General features: G+C 33.7%; 1 protein-coding gene across 5 annotated transcripts in view; it reads right to left on the reverse strand.

Annotated features, from left to right (window-relative positions):
• LOC105223795 (CUGBP Elav-like family member 2) overlaps positions 1-19,131 on the reverse strand; it is a 329,720-nt gene that overhangs the window by 210,087 nt on the left and 100,502 nt on the right. For all 5 annotated transcript variants that reach the window (XR_007421401.1, XM_049446813.1, XM_049446816.1 and 2 more), the window contains exon 2: positions 8,066-9,107. Coding sequence is in view for 4 of the 5 variants with exons in the window: in XM_049446813.1 (XP_049302770.1) it covers positions 8,066-8,673 (608 nt within the window). In the remaining variant the exon portion in view is untranslated. The remainder of the gene's footprint in view (positions 1-8,065; positions 9,108-19,131) is intronic.

Raw genomic sequence — 19,131 nt, forward strand, 5'->3', positions numbered from 1 at the left:
TTACTTGTCACAAATCTGTTTAGATGTTTTATTTATATTATCGCTATTTTATCTGCAGGTCTAACAGTATGAGTTGTTCATTCTTACAGCATGAATCTCGAACGGACAGTATCCAGTAAAAACAATAACAACCATTGGAAGCTTAACCTTGCTGAGAGCTCAGAGGTACCTTGTAAACGCACAGCTACTGGCAGTTGATCAATGCTTGTTGAGCTGGTCACAGGCCTAACAGTCTAGTAAAGAACCACAAGAAGCCAACGGAGCCCTAACCCGTTGAGACTGAAACTCTTCAGTCTTACAAATTCCTTGCAATACGGTTGAGCTATAAAAGCAGAATTTTCTATATGTTATTATAACCGGTTTTTCTATATTAGTGAAAAAATACATACTTTAGTTCCATTAAGTATATTATAAAAAAAAAAAAACATACAATTTTAGGCGAGTTTTTTCATTCGTTTAAGAATTCGTTATGAATACATAAGACCAAAAGAAATAATAATACATATATGGTAGCTACATATAGTAGCAGGGTCTGGGGTTGAACCAGAAGAAAATGGATCACAAGAAAGCACAAAATTCCTCTATAGAGGGTCCCTTTGATAAACTGAACACAACTCTCTCTCAAGCCACCAAGTACCTTGGGATAGCCTTAGACAAACCGGAAATCCACCTACCGGAAGCCAATGGAAAGGGTTCAGATGCTCGCTGCGCATAACGGGAGCTTCAAGGAAAACTCCAACTTCGGCTCTTCAACTGGCACTTAACCTGCCACCTATAGACCTCTTCCTTGAAAACTTCGCAGCAAAATTGGCGGGACGACTACTGGCTGCAAGAGAATTTCCATACAGAACATAGCTCGGTAAGTAATGGCGGTTAGGCAAACGCCGACTACATGACCTTACTTTTCAACTGGGAAAGTTGGTTCAAAGTAAAGATAGAAAAAAGATCGCTGGCGTAAAAGTATGTTAACTACGCGCTCTACACTCTAAGCATCTATATAGGGACGATGGAGTTGGTGCAGGAATATACTGTCTAGAGTTAGGCATAAGGCTGCCTTTTAAGTTACCAAATTCCTGAAGTATACTTCAAGCTGAGGTCTTTGCTATAGCTAAAGCCGCGGAACTGGCCTCCAATGCACCTGCAGACAATTTTAGAGTCAACATCTACGTAGACAGCCAAGCAGCAATCAAGATAGCGACTAAAAGTGTCTTGGGAAGCAGGACAGAAGTGGAAAGTGTTGCCAGAACCAAGGGCATCGACGGCAATGAAATAATGGACGAGATTGCCAAGAATGGTGTAAGACTAACATCCGGAAACGTAATCAACATTGAGAAATTCATGCATACGACGACCTTGACAAAAGCAGGATGAGGAAAATCAAAACCCGATAAAACGAGCTACCAGGGCGCAAAACTACACAAGTCTTTTGCAAAACGTTTGGTGGCGACACACGCTCTAAATATGGGAATGACAGATCGAGAAGACTGCAGTAAATGCTTACAGCAATGCACTAAGAGAACAATAAAACATCTCTTGTGTACTTGTCCCTCATTGACTACGCTGTAGCGTCTGGTGTCCCCACAGTATGGTACACTAGAGAAGGTATCGACAGTAAGGCCGCAGAGCCTGTTAAAATTTGCGTCAAGTGCAGGAATCCTAAAGGAAAGGATGAACTCCGCCAGGTATCGTAAAGGACCAAAACTGGTATATGCATGGCTTACCAGATTAACCTAACCTAACCCGCATGAAAAAAATAATAAAATCTCCGAAAAAACGGAACGATCAAAAACTAGCTCTTGTATGGAAAGCTTCTTTATTTGACGAGGTATTTTAACAAAATTCGAAAAAGATTATTGTCCAAGTCAACAGTACAATATCCTAAGAAATTGTTCAGATCGGACTACTATAGCGTATAGCTGCCATACAAACTATGCTAAAGCAAATACACCTGTATCTGTGAAGATGTAGCACCATTCCAACCAATGTTAAAATTTTCTCTTCCTTGTTGTTTTTTTAATAACGAAAACAGCAAATAAATAATTGTATTTTATTATTAGAGCATTTATGTGTATGCTACTAAGGGTCACTCATATATTTCACGATAATTTTAAAATTTTTAATGTTTTTATGTTTTTTTCTTAAACAAAGCTCGTATCTTTTGCTTTACACACGAGCACTTACGTGCTTGTATGGCTTCTGCATGTATGTGTGTGCATGTATTGCTACTTAAAATGTCCTTCCGCTGGTGTGGTGAATAACAAACAACGGTGAATATGAGGGAAATAAATTTTTATAGCAAAGTATAAAAGAATAACGCACAAAGGTTGGCGCAGCTGTCAGTTTTATGAGTGCCGGCATACAAAAATACACACATACAAACGCACAGACACACACACATATGCATTTTAAGTTGCTCATATGCATTACGGTTTGCTCGTGTATTTGCGCTTATGAACATTCATAAATGCTTTGCATGCATTGAGTCAGTCTGGTAATGTTTTGTTAGTATGCATGTATGTATGTTTGTATGTTTGTATGTGTATATGTGTATTTGTGTTTTGCTTTCTATTGTGCTCGGTATATAGCATATGAAATTGGCCCTAACATGAAAAGCATTTTATTTGCTTTAAATTTATTAGTGTAGTTTTTATGGCGCACTGAATTGAGGGTAACACCCGCACATCAACAACAAGCACTGGTATATATGAATATATGAATATTATTGCACACATATGTAGTTATATATTTATAGCCGGCGCCTTTCATTGTGGCCGTTGCAAAAGCAAGCAAATCGAAAACAATACGTGGCAACAATATGTCAAATGTTATTACACATTAAATTAGTCAAGCGTGGTACGACACGTCGTATGAGCAACCGCAACTCACGACTTAGTGCAGGTACATAAAACTACTGCGCCAATAATGGGCAGGGAGTGAACTTGCGGCGGTACTTTCACAGTAATTTGTTACGTTCCCATATAATATATCACATATCTGTCCGTCTCACTGTCTGTATGTGTATATGTATGTGCGCTGTTTAATAATTTATGTAATTCATACCGCAGAAAAAAACGTAAGTGCTTTTTTACACACACACATAAATACTAATTGAAAACACTGCACACACATACACCTACAATAATACAGTTATTCCATATACTCGCTCGCGTGTTGAGTGCAGCCCGCTTTTTGTGTGAAAATATAGAATTTTTTAATTATTTTGACAAGCGTTCGCGTGAGAGCTCATTTATATGTGGAAGATTACAAGCTTAGGCAAATAACGCCAGCTAATGAAAACTAGCTCATGTCAATTACACACAGCGTTTTTACATATTATTTTCACTGCACGAAAGTATTTTGAAAGCACTTAATTCTCAACTTTGTGGTAGTTTTTTAGGCTGCAGAGACACTCCATCAATAATGAGCGTAATTCATATTTGCAAACCTGCTGAATTAAATATGAAGGATGAAAAAGTGCGTGAAATTAAAACACTTTTTGCGCAAATATGCAATTGAGCATTTTATATATGTACGTTTCAACAGGTAGTCAAGCCACTGAAAAAAGCTGCTTTTTTGAAGTAAATTTGGCTTGGTCAGTTTGAAGAGAGCATAATAATTTGTAGAAATATTAAAATAAGATCTTGGTATTTTTTTTTACTGAATAAGAATAATTGAAGGCTTCTTGAGAACTTGCTTTGACTTTCTTACACTCTTTATGTTAATCACGAAATTTGACAAGATTTCTTCGTATACTAAGTTTCTCAATAGTTGGCAGCTCTTTTAAAAATGATTTCCTTAGAAATATTCTACAAAGTAACAGAAGACCAAAGACAAAAAGAAAATTTTTCATTCAAATCCACTCTAAATTAGAGACATAAGCATTATTTCATGTTTAGGTCATAACAAATTCTTAAGTCACAAAGAGAGATTCCTAAAAGTATTTTTTAAATCAATCCAAGATGATGAAATAGTTGCAAGATGAGAAAAAAATGGCATGGTAAAAATATTTCATGGTATCGAAATTGGTCCAAAATTGTTCGAAGAATAACTGGAATTGGGTCAAAATGGTCTTAAAAGATCCTATATTGGTCTTACATTATTATCTACCTTTTAATATTTGACACAATATCTACCCTCAACTAACTTAACTCAAAATTTCGTACTTTATTTCCATAACAGACCCAAATAAAAAGCAAAACTTCTTACACAAGCACAAATTTTTGAAATAAACTCAACTAACCTTACATATATCTGATCTGTTTGAGCTTTTTAAGTCAACCAACCTAAAATAATAGCAATAAGCATTCTCACATTTATATAGAAAATATCTGTATATAAAGAGGATATTGTTTTTTTTTTTTTAATTTAATCTATGTTTGATCTTCCGTTTAGGCATTTAACAATAGATAATACATCAAATAGCATTTTCTATAAATTTTATGCAAATATCTATGAAAAGTCCCTTATTATATTTGCATATGATATCTAGAAAATCACATTAACAGGAAAGGAAAACATTTGCTGTAGTATATTATCCTTAATTTAACTGTTCCAACGAAACTAAAAATGAAAGATCCCCAAAACACATATTTGCTATGGAAACTTCCTGTATATTTGTAGATATATCAACGAAAACTCAACTAATCAAAAAAACATTTTCTCATTAGTCTTAATAAAAAATAATCTGCATCCTTTCTTCCATATAAATTCAACGATATTATTTTCATATGAAAGCAAACAATGGAGGTAAGGTTAGATGGCTGATGTGGAGAGATCGAAGGTGGACTACTATATGTGATACTTTGTGAAGCCATAGAAAACAAGAACTCCTATGTTCGGACTTATAAATTATCAAACCGCTTAGTAGCCAATAAAAAATTGCTCAGGCATTTAATTTCCATTTTCGCAAGTATGATAGAATGTCTAAAAGAGCGTTTAAGTTTTGATCTCTCAAAGTCGGACAGATAAATAGGAAGTGTTGAGTGGTTTCCACCACATCTTGTTATCGCATGGCACCCACAACGGAAGTAAAGTTGAAGAATATTTTTTGGAACTTTTTTGTTTCTTTCTTTTACTAATACCAGGAAATACAAATTCATGATTTCATTTCAGAAAAGTTCTCAAATAGGTTTAAGTCTGTTTCGGAATAAAGCAGAAAAAATGCGCAAAATATTTCTAAAATGTCTGTGTTTCTTATCACACTTTTAACTCTTCGAAAGTATCAAATGATATCACTTCATAAATGCGTTAAGTTTTCTGAAATTTACCATTTCTTCTTTGAATTCTGCTCAATAGATTGTTTAACAAAGTCTTAAAAAAAATTAAAAATGTTTTGATATTTTTTTGCTATAACCAAGCAAATAGGTTCTGTAAAAATATGCATTGAATAAAAACTTTAGAGGATGACAATCAACCCAGTAATATATTTAACTGTTATGCTAAGAGTATATGACAACCCTCTAATTTTGAGCATTATTTCTAACATTGAAACCAACAACAACATTCAAATCTGTTCAGACGTTCTCAAGACGCTTCTTGAGCAATGGAAATAGGATTGAAATTTGTGTCAGTTTGCAGACAGAGAAGGAGACTACGATGCGTTATGATGAAGTGTTAATTCTAAACATATTTTTACAAAGCCTATGTTTCAGAATGGGACTAATAAGTCTAAAGAATTTTAGCGCACGAAACTGTTAACAATATAGAAATGATTTGCTCGTTAAACTGGTCTTATGCTTTTTAGCATAGTCGGTATACATAAATCATTAAAGATAGTTTCCAGGTGATGTGCAATGAAGTCGTCTACTTTGTTTTGGTAGTGGTCATGTAAGCCAAAAGTTACTAAAGAAATTTTGAAGCCTTGTAATTCTCTTTAACAGCACTTAAGTATTATCACATTTAGAAAGCTACGTAGAATGTGCGACCAAAGTGTCAAAAATAGCTCTACAGACAGGTACAGATACATTTGGAAACGTTAGAAATTTTGTTAAAAGAAGAAACTGACCACGCCAAAAAATTAGTACTAATTCTACGAATAATGATCCTTAAAATAGTATTTAAAATATAACTATCAAATAAATTATAGTTTCTTAAGGCATTTATCTTAAATCGCTCGATGTTCGATTCTCCATTTCTCTGTTGTACTATTTTAAATGGATCTAATAACAAATTATTATCACTACGCTAAAATATGTATATTTGTAGACGCATTCTTCAATTTCGATGAAGTTCTTCACTTGTTTGCCAAGTATTATTACAGTGAATGGATCAACCACCAAATATCTATCAAAAATAGCAATAACAATTTTTCTTCAATGTTATCGAAACGAATATTCGAACAGTTAATATACATTTTTAACGGCAATAGGTAAAGAAGTTTTTAGACCCCGACGAAAATGTCAAAATGAAACTAATGAGCTATTAAAAATAAATATTATTTACATTATTAAAAAACTAAATACTGTAATATTCGAAGTTTGTAAAAAAAAATTGATTATTGGCGCACTTTGTATATTGGACCGGATTTTTGAAAATACTCTCAAAGAACTGTCGATGAACAAAGAACTTCTCTTACTACTGCGGGCAAAAAATAGCAAAGCTTTTAAAATTAAATTTCGCACCAAAACCAATTCGTTGAAATATTTTGTTTTCTAGGTTGATATGAGTATCAGTGACATTTGTGTCATATATCACAACAAAATAATCTTCTGAAGTATGTACATAAAGTGTATTCGGCAATTTTTACAATCAGTGAAATTGTTTAGCAAAGAAGTTCCATTAAAATTTGTATGCGGAATAAAATTTCTGGTTCCGAAACGTTCATAATGCTGAAAGAGGCCCTCGATGATAATTATTTATCGAGCAAGTGTTTCTGATTGGAGGATCAAAGAGGATCGAGAACACATTGACAACGAATCACGTCCAGGACCGTCACAACATCAACTGATGATCAACATGGCAATATAATATAGGAATTGGTCTTTAAAATGAATCGACTATTAACAGTCAGAGCTCTTACTGGCATCGTTGGAATATCGGAAGGATCAGTGGAAATCATTTTTAAAGATTATTTGGCCCTAAGAAAAGTGAAAGCACGAATTCCTTCCTACCGTCCAAATTGTCAACAAGGAATACTATTTGAGTGTTCTGTCTCATTTGCGCGAAGCTATTCGTCAAAAGAGGTCGGAATTATGGACCGACAGCTCTTGGTTTTTCCACCACGATAATACACCATCGCATATTCTTCTTTTCTTTCTTTGATTCTTCGTGAGTTTTTGCCTAAACTTTGAATCAGTTTCGTGCCACAACCACCGATTTATCTAATTAAATCGGTGAGTTTTGGCTATTCAGGAGACGGAAATGACAGCTTCGGCTAAATTGTTTTGGGTCAATTGAGGACATTAAACGTGAATCACTACGCGCTTTGAAGGCTATTAGGGAAATTGGCTTTAACAACTGTATAGATTGGGAAAAACGTTGGCATAAGTGTATTTGGGACAAGGAGGATTACTTTGAGGGCAATAAAATTATGAACAAAGTCTTACTATTTTTTGCTCATAGTAGTACAATTGGAGAAACCTACATTTGATTAAAAATCATATTGAACAACAGTTACAACAGCAACTTTTCGTTGAAAGAAGATTTTTTTAATGCTTGAAAACTTTCGAAAAGTATAACTTTCATATAAAAATCTTTAGGTTAAAAATCTTAAACATTATTAAATACACTAAAATAAAAGGCAACAACAAAAAAATGGCATTGCAACAACATTAAAGAACATTGCAACAATAATAAAAATGTTAGTTACTGAAGTGACCACAAAATAGTTGTCAGAAAGGACATTTGGTGTACAGCACACACCAAGACAACGCACACATACACACGTATATGTGTGAGTATGACAAGGCAACTAAATTGTACAGCTTTGTTTACATGTATATGTATGATTGTGCAACAAAAATTTAGTACGACGATTTGAACCAATTTCGCTATAGTTTGCTGCCAACTACTGTTATTATTATTACTGTTATTGTTATTTGTTAGTGTACGGTTATGAAATACTCACTTCTCCTTCAGGCAACTGCGAAAGTCCTGCTGCGAATCGGACTCCTCCGGCATTTGCTGTTGCTGTTGTTGTTGTTGCTGGAGCAGCAGTGATTTCTGTTGTTGCAACAGCTGTTGCTGAAACAACTCATGTTGCTGTTGTTGCAATTGTTGCTGCTGCTGACAGTAGCTTTGCAACTGTTGCTGTTGCGTTGGCGATATAGTTTGCTGTTGTTGCAATTGTTGTTGGCTATGTTGAGTCGACAGCTGCTTCTGATAGGGGTGTATGCTGTTGTGAGTGATGTGGCATAATTTATTGCAATTGTTGTCCAGTCCATTATAATGATTGCCATTGTAGCGTTGCTGTTGCTGCTGTTGTTGTTGTTGCTGTTCTCTTGTTGCCGGCAAATGTGTTACCTGCAATTGGTTGGCGGATTGTTGTTGTGGCTGCTGCTGTTGTTGTTGTAGTTGTGTTCGTTGCGCAATATTCGTCTCGGACGATTGATTGCTGTGGAAACCGAGCGGGTGCTGCTGCTGTTGCTGCTGCTGCGACTGTGCCTGCTGGGACGGACTATTCTTGCCAGAACCAGGTGAAATTTTACCGGCTAAAGCATCGAGCGAACTTAACATTATGTTAACGCTTTGCTGCGATTCTCAATTTTTGTTTCTTGCGTCTGTCGTAACGGCAGGCGACGCTTATACGTGTGGCCTCCACCGGACAATGTGGCTTCTGTGTTTCGGCAACTGTTGCTAGTAGTTATGCTTTCACTTTTGTTTATCTGACGCGCTGGCCGATAGCTCATACAACAACAAAATATTAACGCAAATCAAATCGAGCAGTCGAAAGTGCTCAAAAGCGTAGCGCCAGAAGCTTTTAAAGGCTTTAGCTCCTTGCTTGAAGTTTATACTAGAGTGTGCCTTAAATGCACTACTCTCCACTCACGACAACTTTTACTTTCAGTTTTTATTATTAACGGTTTTCCGTTGTCCTTTGTATGCGCACAACTGCTTTGAAGTTCGTTTGTTTGTATAAATTTCAGAAATTCGCTCGCGTTTGCTTTTGCCTGAAGGAAAAGTATATAAATTTTGAAAGTTCGATATTAGTATGAGTGACACTCAAAATGTATGTGCGTATGTAGTTAAAACGAAAATGAATAGATTACATAATGCATGGTGTAGACGGTTAGTAAGTATTTCACATTGTGAATTATGTTAATTTCAATGTTAAATTGGCTAATTTAGTTTATTGTGAGATGAAATTAGTAATAATATATTTCACAGTTATAATATTTCGTACTTTAAAGAGAGTTAAAATAGTTTTGGAGACTTTCCAACTTTTTTTTCGAGTCTATCTTAATTTTTTATGAATAATTCTACAAACTTTTTAGGTTTTATTAGAGCCCATGTAGATTAAAAAATAAAGCGTTGGCTTCTCGGGAACATTGTAACCGCAATTAGACACAGATTTCCAATAAAAAATCAAGTTCATGCCATTTGTTGTCAAATTTTTGTCATTTTTGTCAAATTATGTCATTACTATTTTTCTCAAAATATAACACAATGTATCAAAATTACATCACAATAGTAAAACTTATGACACCAATATCAAGCTTGAACCAATAGCGTCAAAATTGTGTCATTATTGTCAAAATTAAGTCATCGCTTCCAAAAATATGTCTTAATTGTCAATATTATATCATTAATTGTGTCATTTGAGTCAAAATTATATCACAATATTAAAAATATGAGATTAGTGTCAAAGTTGTATCAATTTATGTCAAAAATTGTCAAAGTTATGACATGTTGTTGAAAGAAAATGGAACAGAACATGATTTCTAACAAAAATAATATATAATAATAATAATTGCGAGTCATTTAGCGTCGAAATTATGTCGTTGTTGTCAAAATTGTGGCTTCGTCGTCAAAGATTATTGTCGTCGCTGATCACTACCAAAAATATTTTATTAAAGTCAAAATTTTGTCAAATTGAAATGAAAGAGAAATTGATTTCAAATCGCTGATCATTACCAAAAATATTTTATTAAAGTCAAAATTTTGTCAAATTGAAATTTAAACGAAAGAGAAAATGATCACAAACAAAACAAATTAATTACATGTCATTTTATGTCAAAATGATGTCATTATGGTCAAACTTAAGGCATTGCTCTATGTCATTTTATGCTAAAATGATGCCATTATTGTCAAAATTAGGGCATCGTTCCCAAAAATATATCATAATTGTCAACATTATTAGAATTATGACATTACAATTATCATTGATCATTGTCAAAATATGTCACCATTATCAACAATATTTTTTAATGTCAAAATTATGTTTCTATTGTCAAAATTATATCTTAAATGTAACAACAAATGTACACATAACATATATACAAATAATATTAGTGAGTTTTGTGTCATTTGGTGTCAAAGTTATATCTTTTTTTTTACTTACAACATTGTTGCCGAAATTGTGTTATTATTGTCAATGTTATAACATTTTATTATTCTCAAACTAGTCTTATAGGTGTCAAAATTATATCATTGCTGTCAAAATTATGACATTATTGAGAAAACTATATAATTATTGTCAAAAATTTGTCAGTGCTGAAAATTTGGCTTTACTGTCAAATTTATGTCAACGGTCTCAAAATTTTGACACTATTGTCTATACTATTCTATTATCGTTATTTTCAAATTTTGTTATTATTGTCAAAATTGTCATTATTGTCAAAACATGTCATCATTTCCAAATATACGTCATTACTTGTCAAAATTATGTTATGAGTGCCACAACAAATGGACACAGAACATAACTGCATTCAAAATTATTCAATTGTGTGTTTATTAGTGTCAAGATTATATCATTTTATTCATAATCATGATGCTAGTGTCACAATTATGCCATTATTATTAAACTTTGGCATAATTTTGAAATTAATATCATGGTTTTGACAATATTGTTATAATTTTGTCTATAAGCAACACACAATTTATTATCTTTGATTGCAATATCCTCAAAAGTGTGTCAGTACTGTTAAAATAATATCATTATTGTCAAAATTTTGCCAATTTGAATACCATTTTAGCAGCGACGATTCGCTAACATAAATTATCGTTACTTTCAAAAATGTTTGTTTACTTTAAACTTGAAGGCTAAGCACTTTCAAGTTCTTGGCAGGCTTCCCTTAATTATGTGCGGTTCACATAATGTCAAATTCAATGACAATAGTAGTCAATCAAATGGAGAACGGTTTAATTTAATTTTATTTAGGAATTATGTAAACGATATTGAAGAAAATTGAAAACCTAATGAAAAAGAAAGTCATCACAGTTATTCAGACCGTCATTTTAGTAATTTTCGCAAGCAATTGAAGTTGATATTTTACAAAATTGGCGTCATAAATTTTGACACCATAAAAGCCAGATCTTACTGGATGTACTATTGATTTTCGGTTGGAATATTTCAATTTAAGTAAACAAAAAACCTCTCTAACTTAATTTCAGGAATTTTAAATGTTGATGATTTATAAGAGACGGAAATATTATCAATTTATGTTATCAAGCTGATGGTAAGCATATATTTACTAAATATTTCTATCTTTGCGCCCCCTAACAATAAATTTTTTTGTCAAAATAATGTTTTTGTTATAATTTTAGATATGAAATCCATGTATGGACTCCGACAAACCATTCTTATAAAAAAAATTAAGAAATTTCATGATTTTTGAGTGATGAGAGCACCAGCTGACAGGGCTTCTAATGGCGAGGCAATATTTGAAAAAGAAAATATTTCTTCATTCAAGCTGTTGCACCTCAAAATTCAGCTGTCACTGCAATATGTTGCAAGCATATTAAAATTAGTTTGGTATACTTTTCCTAAGAACATGTTGCCGAAATTTACTTTTGATTTGCAAAAATAACTAAAATTCACTATAAAAAAAAAATTCCAAAAACTATACTTTCCCCCTAAGTCCTTCCCACACAATCTGCTTTTCGCAAATTTAAAAATATTTGTTTACATGCAACACCTGTGCTGCTTGCACTTAAGTGCATCTATGCCTGTCATATTTACATATGCTTATGTGCTTAATAACTTAGGTCAGCCACATTTCACTTAAACTGCCGAATGTTGCCCACACACCGTCGCACACACATACACATACAGCCGCTGTTGTGATAAGGCGCACACACACACTTGTGTGTGAATATATTTCATTATTATGAGCATTGCTTATGCATGCGGCAAGTGGAATGAAATCTTCAAAATGGTATTTTACAGTAAGGAAATATGTAAGTAAACACACGCAAACACTCACATAAATGTTTGCATACGAGTACTTGTTTAAGGAGCTTTCGTCTAACTTGCCTTTGCCGTAGTAAGCTTCGCTGTTCGCTTTTCCTTCAACAAAAAACACAAAACAAATTTAAATAAGTACCTAAGTTTATAAAAAGACAACTGTACATAGAGTTTGCAAAGCAACAACAACAATAAATATGAATAAGGCCATAGTTATATGTGTGTGTGTGCATGGATATTTATATGTATAAACACATTTGTATGTGTGAGCTGTGTGTGCGTGTTCGCTGAAGTGCACCTAAGTGTAGTTACGAGTCGAAAATTTGTTTTCTCTAAGCAAACTTCGAATTTTAGTAAACACGTAGTGAGGTACAAGTTCCATGCGCCTCAAGTTGTGTAACAGCGCTTGCTATCTGCAGCTCTCTTGTTCTCAGTTTTCATCATATTTCGTTGTTTGAAATATTAAAACAACAATATGTATATGGAGGTGTGTTATGTGCTCGCATTGGACATATGCCACGGATGTAGGTCATGAGCTTTTTTTCGAAATTTAGGGGATTTTACTATTATAGGTTTTTTTCTAAGGATTTTTTGGTAAATCAAACTCTCACTTATAGCAGAAAAGATATTTTTGGTGATGGAGATACTTTTTATATTTGAAATACCCAAAATATTTGTTTTCCTCTACCTCTATATGTGGGTATCTCACATTTTCACAATTCTAACCTTTAAACTGTTCTATAATGCAAATTGGAATATTTAGATTTTTTTAGATAAAAAATGTGCCAAATAGCAACTTAAGAGAGCACACATACTAATTATGAAAAAAATATTGAGGAAGAACTTATCTTTCTAAGTATGGGATAGCTTTCCATAGAACGAGATTTTTTGTCGATCAGCCTTGATAAGTTTTCAGGCGAAGGAAAAACGATATAATATAACACACTCACATTGAAACACAATTTGAGGTTTGGTTATAAAATGCTTATATATTGGTTATCCTACACTCATATTGGATAAAAATATGAGTTATAAAATGGTTAGATATTGGTTATTACATCAGAAAGCGATTTTCGATTTTTTTTTTATACGCTTTTTTGCATTTAAGTAAATTATTAAATTATTCTTCCCTGGCAACCTTTCAATAATTCTTCGAAAACGTTAGAAAAAAATTATAAAGAAAATTATTGTACACTTATGCTGCGTTTAAGGCAACAATATTAATTTTACACACAACGAAAAAATCGAAAAACAAACAGGTGGCAACTCTAAAAAGTTATTCTAGCGCTACGGTGCGATTTAGCTAAATAAGAATTAATTTAGACGCATATAAGAAAATCGAAAAAAACAGGTGGCAACTCTATTAGACATTTTTTTTTGGTTGTAAGCATACTACAATCACTTATGGTGCGGTTCAGGTATATAAGAATTAAATGAAATATATGTAAAGAAAATTAAAATTAAAAACAGGTGGCAACCCTGATCAATTTTTTTTTTTTTTAGTTGTAGTCATACCACAAGCACTTTGTGGTATTTTAATCGCAATGCCAATTTTATCTTTACAATTTCATTAATTTTCGACACGTGGCAACCTATTTATACCATGAACAGGGTATACATATGTATGTATGTATGTATATACTCGTACGCGAACTAGTCTCTCAATTTTAGAGAAATACGTCTAAAATTTTGCGCACATTCTTTTCTCTCCATGGAGTTGTTCATTTGTTGGAACCGACAATAGTAGACCACTGTAGCATATAGTTGCCATACAAACCGAACGATCGTCAAAAAGTACTTGTATGGAGAGCCTTATTATTTGTCGAGATATCTTCACGAAACTTGACACGAAGTATTTTCTAAAGCAGCGACGCATTCTGTGAAAAATTTATTCAGATCGGTTTGCTATAGCATATAGCTCTCATACAAATTGATCGAAAAAAATAAATCTTTGTATGGAAGACTCTTTTATTTGACAATATATCTTCACCAAATTTGACGTGGAGCATTTTCTATGGAAGTGACACAATCTACGAAGAAATTGTTCCCATCGGTTTACTATATACTATAGCTGTCATACAAACTGATGGATAAAATAAAGTTCTTGTATAAAAACATAATTAGTTTTGAATGATAGTGTAACCGCAGATAACGTTTATTGCTTGTTTATGTATGTATGTCATCATACTTTATAAAAATTGTTACTTTTTTATATACATATATATCTCGCATGCTAAAGCAATTTTTAAAGTTCAACGCACTTTAATTACGAGTATCAACGAAAATTTGCATTTTCTCTTAGACAAAAATCAACGCAATGCGGATATCTCATTATGCATACACCCCACATAAAACTATATATGTACATATATAAACATCTAAAAATGCATGTTAAATAAACATTTTTTCAACCGCATTTCAAGCACGTGATTCATGTGTGTATTTATTTGCGCAAAGGCTTAATTGTAGGGACACTTTAAGCGGCGATGCAACAATCAAACTCAAAAGCATGCGTGCCATACACGTAATATGCTCGAGTGTGTCTTCTACTGCTACTTCTTCTTCTTCTCTGTGCACATATTAAATGTAAGAGCATAGTGACAAATGCTCACAAGCACACACACACAAACACATGTGTGTGTTTGCGTTTTTACAACTTCACTTTAGTGCATGTCTAGTGCATGACCAAAAACCAACACCGGAAGTGAGTGCGATGGCTCTTGAAGAATATTAGAAATTGTAAAAGCTTGACACACAAAAGCAACAAAACCGAATGCAAACACAGGCAGACAGATAAATGTAGAGATGTAGGCGCATATAAGATGAAACTAACGGTAACCAGTGAGCAAAAATGAACTAGGAATAATAAGAGTAGAGATTTGAGTTTAATTTTAAGTATAGAAACCACTCAGATTGAAGCAAAATTTGAAGGTTGGTTTTAAAGCGGTTATATATTGGTTACCATACACTCATATTGAATCAGAATATGAGTTATGAAATGGTTATATATTGGTTATTATATCGGATAGCGATTTTCGATTTTTTTGATGGTACGCTGTTTTGCAAGAAACCACTCACATTGAAACAAAATTTGAGTTTTCGTTATAAAACGGTTATATATTGGTTATCATATACTTTTATTGAAATAAAATTACAGTTTTCGTTATAAAATGGTTATATTATTGGTTATTATATCTGATAACGATGTCAAACTTTTTTTTGATGAAACGGTATTTTACATCATAGGTGACGATATACACTTATAAATGGTGAGCGTTACAATCCGAGTCAACTTAGCCATATTCGTCTGTCTGATTGCTTGCATGGACAAACTCGTCGGTCAGTTTTGGTTAGTTTTTGAGATATCGTTCTGAAATATTGCATGCAACATTTTCTCTCCAAGGAGCTGTTTATTAGTGAGAACCGTCGAAATGGGCTCACTATGGGACATAGCTACCATACAAACTGATCATACAAGATCTAGTCCTAGTAAGGAAAACTTTTTTATTTTGAGAGATATCTTCACGAAATTTTACACAGATGTGGAGAACTATCAGCTTTATTACATAAGCATAAATAGTTTAAATCGGATCACTATAGCATATAGCTGCCATACAAAATGTTAGATCAAAATCAAGTCCTTGTATGAAAAAACTTTTCATTTGAAAAGATATCTTCGTGAAATTTTGCACAGATTATTTGTAAAATCAGTGCTATAATCTTCGGTTATATTACTGAGATCGGCCCACTATAGCGTATAGCTGGCATACAAACTCTAGGATCAAAATCGAGTACTTGTATGGAAAAAGTTTCTATTTGACAAGATATCTGCACGAAATTTGGTATAGAAGATTGTGGGAGACAGTGGAACAATATCTAAAAAAAATTTCCAGAACGGACTACTGTAACATATAGCTGCTATAGAAACTGACAGCTCAAAATTAAGAAAAGTATATTTTTATACTGTTTCAGACTATAATAAATGCACTTGTATACCCTTCATAAGCGTCGGTTCAACTAAATTAAACGGATTTTCTTGTTCATATCTTCTAACTGGTCAATTTCCGCTTTATATGACCGATTACTTCAAATGAGTAAGATTTTTAGCTATACCAGCCTATAAGTCTCTAAAGGTAAAACCATCTTTCAAAGCGCCAAAGCAAAAAAAAAAAAACAAATTCTATGAAATCTCGCTTTCATTTTGAGTATTTATGCGCCTACACACTTTTGGTTTACTGGTTGAAACTGCGCCATTAAGTCTTTACTGCATATCCATGCATTGATCGGGCAGCAGAAAAAGTTGCGTATACGCCTCGGGGGTGCATGTGCATGACGACAAAAGGTGGCAAAAGCAAAGAAAAGGATTGCAGCAGCGCTCTACAAAGTATTAAGGTACAAAGTTGCCGGTTTAGACACATACATATATGCGGAAATGTTGCATTGCCGCTGTGGCGCTACAATGTCTATGGCTGCTGAGTAGTTGTGTAGTAGGAAATGAGCGAAGCAGCTGCAGTGAGGCAATTGCAGCATGCAATGTTACAGCCACCAACACAACGGTCACTTGTGCGGTTTGTTTACCACTTGAAATGTTCAAGATAATTGCAAAAATGAAAAGGGATACATTGACATAGACTTAAGCGGCAAGCAAGCACACTTAAATGCAGATACATACATAAGGAAATATGCATATATATAAGAAAAAATACATGTTTAGATATACATATAAGCAAGTGCTAAAACTGTATACAAACAGTAAAATACCAGCAACAATGCGAAGAAGCGGCTGTTGGTATGCAAGAAATTTAATTTTAAATACCGAAAATTACTTGCCACACTCGCTGGCAATGTGCAACAAAAACGCGAGTGCACACAAAAATATGAACTATGCAGACAATGCCGCCGTAAATATGCCATACGTTCTTGCCCGAAGTTAGAAATGAGCATTCACACTCGCCAACGCACTTCAAACGGAAAATTAAAAACCGCTTTCAGCCGGCGTAAGTCGCGCCAGCACGCTGTTGCAAGCGTTGAAGAAATATTAGCAAAAAGACGCGCAAGAAATGGCGAGCAAAAATGTTTCAGTTCAACTTGGAGCATAGACCACACTCATATACAAACTACGCAAACGAGCGCCAGCGCTGGCCAAAGAGATAGCGCTGCAGATTAGTGCGCAGCAATGTGATTTTGCCGCAGCAACTTTCTTTAAAGCGGATTTTCTTGCATTCGCCAAATGACGCCGCATTTCAGTGCGCATTTCAAGCTGCAAGTGTCGGCCTTAAGTTCGAGCTTAGTTTGCTGCCGCGAGAAATGGATGATTGCGGTTAAAGCTTGGCGGCAAAAAAGAATTCGACTTACTATAAATTGCAAGTCAACAATGTGGCGGGCCATAGAGTGAGGGAAATATGTATATAGTACACTTCAAGAAAATATTGTGCTGCAATATTTTGTAGTACAGTAAAGTTCACAAATACGTCTGAAACAGCAAAGCTAAAAATTTAAACAGCTGGCAAGGCTAGAAATTTAACTCATTTAGCTTAAGTTGATCATAATTGATGTCGTTCTAAGCATTTAGCGTATTGATAAGTCAAAGTGTGAATAGAAAAGTCTATAAGAAGAAGCAGTAAAAGACACTTAAAGAGTGTATATCAATTTTTTCGGACGTCTAGCCTTCGAAATCACAAAATTATTTTTATGGCAACTAAAACAAGTGAAAAATTTGCAATTATTACTCTTAGAGTTAAAGTTAGCGCATTTAACTAGGCTAGTAAGCAAATAAACCCATAACCAATAAGCTAGTAGCAAAAGAACACACTAATCGCTTAATATTTTCCTGAAGTTACCGAGCTGCTGCGTTTGTTGTTAGTGAATGTCGAAGATTTCAAATTATTAAAAACTACATTTGAGGTCGCTTATTTGAAACTAAACACGTTTTTCAAAACAATTATTACAGTTTTACCAAGATTTAACACATTTAACTAGTTTAGCAAGTACACACACCCATAAACAGTACGCCAATACCAAAAGAACACTCAACTCGGTTAAAATTTTCTGAAATTACTGCAAGGGAAGACAAACATATGCCTCGTTTGTAGTCAAAGATTTGATGACCTGATGATGTTTGATGTTTAGAAAAACCGAAGAATATCTTTTAACATTAAAACTATGTACATTTGAGGTCTCTTATTTCTAAAGTAATCTTGCTTAACCGGTGAAAGTTGTCGTGCTTCTGTTGCTACCTTAAATGCATTTTTATATTTCAAAGAGTGTTATTTTGCCGTTCACTAAGTATTGGACTAAAAGCATCGGATCTCAAGGTATTTAAAATTTAGAATGAAGCCTTACTTTTGACTGAAAGGAAGTTGATTTAGGCTGATTCCTAGCATAAGTTCCCGATAACGTCCGTTAAATTCTATAGGCGACTATTAAAGTATAGGCTTAAAAATACCAGAGAATTATGCTGTTCAAATTCTCTTATCTATAATTATTTTCATTCAACTAAACTTCATGTATGGACCGAAGAGATGCAGCGATATAAAAATACGTGATAAAAATACGAATAGTAAGATGGGTTGCCTTTAGTACCGACTTATATTATGCTATTCGAAATAATTTTCTTGACTAATCATACATTTTGTACTTTCGAAACATTCTCGTACAAATTTTAACTGGGCTGCTCGCATAAGCATGTAAATAAAGTTGCGAACAAAACCTGGTCCTAATCGATCGGTTGGTTTGAGATGTTTCCATTTCAAGAGAGCCGTGTTTTATTTCTTATCGCTGAAAATACT

The sequence above is a fragment of the Bactrocera dorsalis genome, chromosome 1, assembly GCF_023373825.1.
Source record: "Bactrocera dorsalis isolate Fly_Bdor chromosome 1, ASM2337382v1, whole genome shotgun sequence".
Classification (NCBI taxonomy): domain Eukaryota; kingdom Metazoa; phylum Arthropoda; class Insecta; order Diptera; family Tephritidae; genus Bactrocera; species Bactrocera dorsalis.